Here is a 5,476-nt window from a genome sequence, read left to right as displayed (position 1 = left end):
CGGGCTCCAAGTCCCCGCCCCTCTCGCCGGGGCCCCGCCGCCTCCGCCCAACCGCCCCCCTGATTGACAGGCCGGCCGGGCGGAAGCTGTGGCGCAGGCGCCCTGGCGCCGCAGACCTCCCCTCCGGCCGGGTCGAGGACTTCCCGGCAGACACCGCGCCGCGGCTGCGCAGTTCGGGGGAGGCTTTTAATTCCATTGTGGAGAGGACGGCGTTATTTTTATTAACTGGAGGCGACGGCGGCTGCGGCGGCGGCGAGACCCGTAAGTGTGGCCGGCGGGTCTGGGGGAGCGAGGGCGAGGCCCGAGGCGGAGTCGCGGGCTCCTAGGTGCCGGTGCCGGAGGCGGCTGGGCTGGGAGTCGGCGCCGGGCGCGTTGCGGTCTGGGCGGCGGCGCGGCGGGTCCTGGGCGCCGCGGGGTCCCGGCCCGGGGCCCGGTCCCACCTCCTTCCCTCCCTCTCCCCTCTCCCCCTCTCCCAGCCAGGCCTCCTCCGGGGCATGAAAGTCGGCAGTGGGTTCCTGAGCGGCGGCGGCGGCACCGGCAGTAGCGGTGGTAGCGGCTCCGGCGGCGGCGGCGGCGGCGGCAGGAGGGCGGAGATGGAACCCACCTTTCCCCAGGGTATGGTTATGTTCAACCACCGGCTTCCCCCGGTCACCAGCTTCACCCGGCCGGCGGCGGCGGCCGCCCCTCCCCCGCAGTGCGTGTTAGCCGCCTCGACCTCCGCAGCCCCGGCCGCCGAGCCCCCCCCTCCGCCGGCCCCGGACATGACTTTCAAAAAGGAGCCCGCGGCGTCAGCCGCGGCCTTCCCCTCGCAGAGGACCTCCTGGGGATTCTTGCAGTCTTTGGTTAGCATCAAGCAGGAGAAGCCCACGGATCTTGAGGAGCAGCAGCCCCACCACCACCATCACCACCACCACTATGGGGGGCTGTTCGCCGGGGCCGAGGAGAGATCTCCAGGCCTAGGAGGCGGGGAAGGAGGGAGCCACGGCGTCATCCAGGACCTCAGTATTCTCCACCAGCATGTCCAGCAGCAGCCAGCCCAGCACCACCGCGACGTATTGCTCAGCAGCAGTAGCAGGACTGATGACCACCACGGCAACGAGGAGCCAAAGCAGGACACTAATGTCAAAAAGGCAAAGAGGCCAAAGCCAGAATCTCAGGGAATCAAAGCCAAGAGGAAGCCAAGTGCATCTTCCAAACCTTCTTTGGTTGGAGATGGAGAAGGTGCCATCCTCTCCCCAAGTCAGAAACCTCATATTTGTGATCACTGTAGTGCTGCTTTTAGAAGCTCCTATCACCTGCGGAGACATGTCCTCATCCATACGGGAGAAAGACCTTTCCAGTGCAGCCAGTGTAGTATGGGTTTCATCCAGAAGTACCTGCTGCAGAGACATGAGAAAATCCATAGTAGAGAGAAGCCATTTGGATGTGACCAGTGCAGCATGAAGTTTATTCAGAAGTACCATATGGAGAGACACAAGAGGACGCATAGTGGAGAAAAGCCATATAAGTGTGACACTTGCCAACAGTATTTTTCAAGGACTGATAGATTGTTGAAGCACAGGCGTACGTGTGGTGAAGTCATAGTTAAAGGAGCCGCTAGTGCGGAACCTGGGTCATCAAACCATAACAGTATGGGTAATCTGGCTGTGTTGTCTCAGGGAAATACAAGTTCCTCAAGGAGAAAAACGAAGTCAAAAAGCATAGCTATGGAAAACAAGGAGCATAAGACTGGTAAAACAAATGAATCACAAATTTCGAATAATATGAGCATGCAGAGTTACTCAGTAGAAATGCCTACTGTGTCTTCCAGTGGAGGCATAATTGGCACTGGAATAGATGAACTACAGAAAAGGGTGCCAAAATTGATCTTTAAGAAAGGAAGCAGAAAGAATACAGATAAAAACTACCTTAATTTTGTGTCACCATTACCAGACATAGTTGGACAGAAATCCTTGTCTGGGAAACCAAGTGGCTCACTTGGGATAGTATCGAATCACAGCGTGGAGACCATTAGTCTTCTCCAAAGTACAAGTGGCAAACAAGGTCAAATAAGTAGTAATTATGATGATGCCATGCAGTTTTCAAAGAAAAGAAGGTATTTACCAACTGCCAGCAGCAACAGTGCCTTTTCTATAAATGTAGGACACATGGTCTCCCAACAGTCCGTCATTCAGTCTGCAGGTGTCAGTGTTCTGGACAATGAGGCATCATTGTCACTTATTGACTCCTCAGCTCTAAGTGCTGATATTAAGTCTTGTCATGACAAGTCTGGAATTCCTGATGAGGTTTTACAAAGTATTTTGGATCAATACTCTAACAAATCAGAAAGCCAGAAAGAGGATCCTTTCAATATAACAGAACCACGTGTGGATTTACACACCTCAGGAGAACACTCAGAATTGGTTCAAGAAGAAAATTTGAGCCCAGGCACCCAAACACCTTCAAATGATAAAGCAACCATGTTGCAAGAATACTCCAAATACCTCCAACAGGCTTTTGAAAAATCCACTAATGCAGGTTTTGCTCTTGGACACGGTTTCCAATTTGTAAGTTTGTCTTCACCTCTCCACAACCACACTTTATTTCCAGAAAAACAGATATACACTACATCTCCTTTGGAGTGTGGTTTCGGCCAATCTGTTACCTCAGTGTTGCCATCTTCATTGCCAAAGCCTCCTTTTGGGATGTTGTTTGGATCTCAACCAGGTCTTTATTTATCTGCTTTGGATGCTACACATCAGCAGTTGACACCTTCCCAGGAGCTGGATGATCTGATAGATTCTCAGAAGAACTTAGAGACTTCGTCAGCCTTCCAGTCCTCATCTCAGAAATTGACTAGCCAGAAGGAACAACAGAAGAACTTAGAGTCCTCTACAAGCTTTCAGATTCCATCTCAGGAGTTAGCTAGCCAGATAGATCCTCAGAAAGACATAGAGCCTAGAACAACATACCAGATTGAGAACTTTGCACAAGCGTTTGGTTCTCAGTTTAAGTCGGGCAGCAGGGTGCCAATGACCTTTATCACTAACTCTAATGGAGAAGTGGACCATAGAGTAAGGACTTCAGTGTCAGATTTCTCAGGGTATACAAATATGATGTCTGATGTAAGTGAGCCATGTAGTACAAGAGTAAAGACACCCACCAGCCAGAGTTACAGGTAAGGTCCCTAAAGTGACCAGGCTGGGGGTCTTCTAATGTAATTTTGTTTTATTTTGAGAACACTGCCATTGGAATGTTTCTACACGATCCTATTAAGAATAATGTAATGCCCTTTCAATGCAACTTTTCATATTTAGTTTATTTTGTTAGTGTGATTTTAGCTCTGTTTGTATTATGATTTTTAATCAAAATCAGTAGATTAAAAATAGTTTGACATTCAAAGTGACAATGTTTAGCAATCAAATTTACATGTATAGATTGTCAGGGAATAGCCCAAATGTTTTAAATGCAAAAAAACAAAAAAACAAAAAAATCCTACAAAAAAAAAAAAAAAGAAAAAACTTTGTTGCTAGGATTAAGGTTAATTCTAATTGCTTTACTCTCAGGAAAGTGTAATAACGCATGGGAATTCTGTACGTTATCACTGTAATGGAATATCCAACTTACAGATAGTATAATATACATTTCATCATTTAAGTAAGGGATCGAAAACATTTCAAATTGCTCTGTCTGGGCTGGTATGATACATTTTGTCATTTAAGTAAGGGATCGAAACCATTTCAAATTGCTATCTCCATCTGGGCTGATCCAAAATTCTGAGATTGTTGGCTACCTATGTTTTGTTGCAGCTTTTAAATGTGCTCTGAACTTCCAGACCACACTCATTCCAGACTGGTAGAACAAATACTCTTGGATCTTTGATCAAAGCCTGGAATGATAGCTTTAATAAAAGAAGAAAGAAAGCACCCTCTCTTTATCCCAACTGTAACAAGGCTGTAATTCCATTAAGCAATTCTACTGACATCTAGTGCAGTGTTGAAGCCCACGTGGTGGGCTGGGGCCAGTATTAGAACCCAAGTTGGAATTGTCTAATAGGTTGAAATTTGGGGTATGCATTATTTATTATACATGACCTAAAAATGTTCTCTTGTCTGTGCCATTACATATCATCCACACTGTTTTTGTTCTTGTTTTTAACCTATCTTATTTCTTACAGTTCTGGCCCTTATTCTCTCTTCTCTCTATCTTGACAGTTTCAATTTTAGAATCATTTACATTCCAATAGGTAATTCATTATGCATTTTATATGCCTTGTGGCATACAAATACAAAACAGTAGGATAAACTTCCCCAACCCCCACCTTTTTTTTTTTTAAATACAAACCCTACAGATTGCCATGTATAATAAAACCCCACATACTCAGAGTTACAGATGTTAATAAGGATGTAATTCCAACTCGTGACACAGCTCTTGTGAGGGATAAGAGTGTGTCTGCGTATAGTAATAACATCAGAACCTCTTTGTGAAATTGCAGCCTTTAATGTACATTTTAAAAGGGTGCATTAGTCAGTATTGTACAGGGGTCTTGTAAAGTCATCAAAACTTGCTATGAACGCTGATTGCCATTTGAAGCTACTGTTAGGCAGTGGCTCTGCTCTAAACTGCTTTTTAGCAATTGTATTTTTTTCCTGATTATATTTTTTAATGTACTTTGATGTTTATGCTGATGAGTTTTTTATGTACTTTTGGTGATGTTTCAGTCTTATGTACTCTTCTGACGTCAGAAAAGTACCACTGGTTGTTTGCAGTCTTATTGTGTAATCAGCCTACCACAGGCTTCCATGTATAATAAAGTAATTAATATTGTGCAAGTGTAAAACACTTCTGTTATAAAAGCAGTGTTTGGAAAATAAGAAATTATTAAAAATGGTTACAAAATACTAGTTAATTTCCTTTTCCCACTTTTTCTCCCTTTAGCTTTAGCAGCTAAGGGGTCACCAACTTGTCATTGCAAGATTCATAGAAAATGTATTTAATCTTCTTAAATACACTCAGTACTAAAAAGTCGGTATTTCTTATTTCAGTAAGTGCGGTAAGTTCTGTTGGGTACAGAGTACAAGCTGTAATCAAAGGATGGAGAGGACCTTTACCACTGTATCTCTTAAGCTGTATGATTTCCCTCCAGTTTTTTGTTTTATACAGGTTTTGAATTTCTTTAACTTTTATTGTGTGTACTGAATACTGCATATGTATTATTCTGATTGTTTGCTCTAGTTTACTACCAATAAAAGTCCTGTTAATCACAAAATTTTAAAAAGGAGATATCGCTTAATATCCAGTCACATTTTTCGAGATTTTTGCTAACATTTCATAAAATAGTTACATCAGTGGTATAATCTGCAGTTTAAGGACTTGTATTTTTATGGTTTCTTTTAAATTTAAGTATTTTATGTTTCTAGGTTTATTTTATTTGAAAATGGGTTGAATATTATTGAAGTGCACAATATGGAAGAATAGAAATTCCATATTATGTAAA

At 44.3% G+C, this 5,476-nt stretch overlaps 1 protein-coding gene across 1 annotated transcript; it reads left to right on the top strand.

The window, feature by feature from the left end:
- Positions 1-475: 475 nt before the first annotated feature.
- ZNF281 (zinc finger protein 281) lies at positions 476-5,246 on the top strand. The gene has a single exon (XM_045536049.1). It carries the CDS (start codon positions 495-497, stop codon positions 3,159-3,161), a length of 2,667 nt encoding a protein of 888 aa, XP_045392005.1. The 5' UTR covers positions 476-494; the 3' UTR covers positions 3,162-5,246.
- The last annotated feature ends 230 nt before the right edge of the window (positions 5,247-5,476 follow it).

This window comes from Lemur catta, chromosome 23 (genome assembly GCF_020740605.2).
Source record: "Lemur catta isolate mLemCat1 chromosome 23, mLemCat1.pri, whole genome shotgun sequence".
Lineage (NCBI taxonomy): Eukaryota > Metazoa > Chordata > Mammalia > Primates > Lemuridae > Lemur > Lemur catta.
The sequence above is the reverse complement of the archived record's forward strand: the minus strand, read 5'-3'. Positions and strand labels throughout refer to the sequence as shown.

Excerpts from the sequence above, each read along its gene's own strand:
- ZNF281 (XM_045536049.1), top strand. The coding sequence starts at position 495 with ATGAAAGTCGGCAGTGGGTTCCTGAGCGGCGGCGGCGGCACCGGCAGT.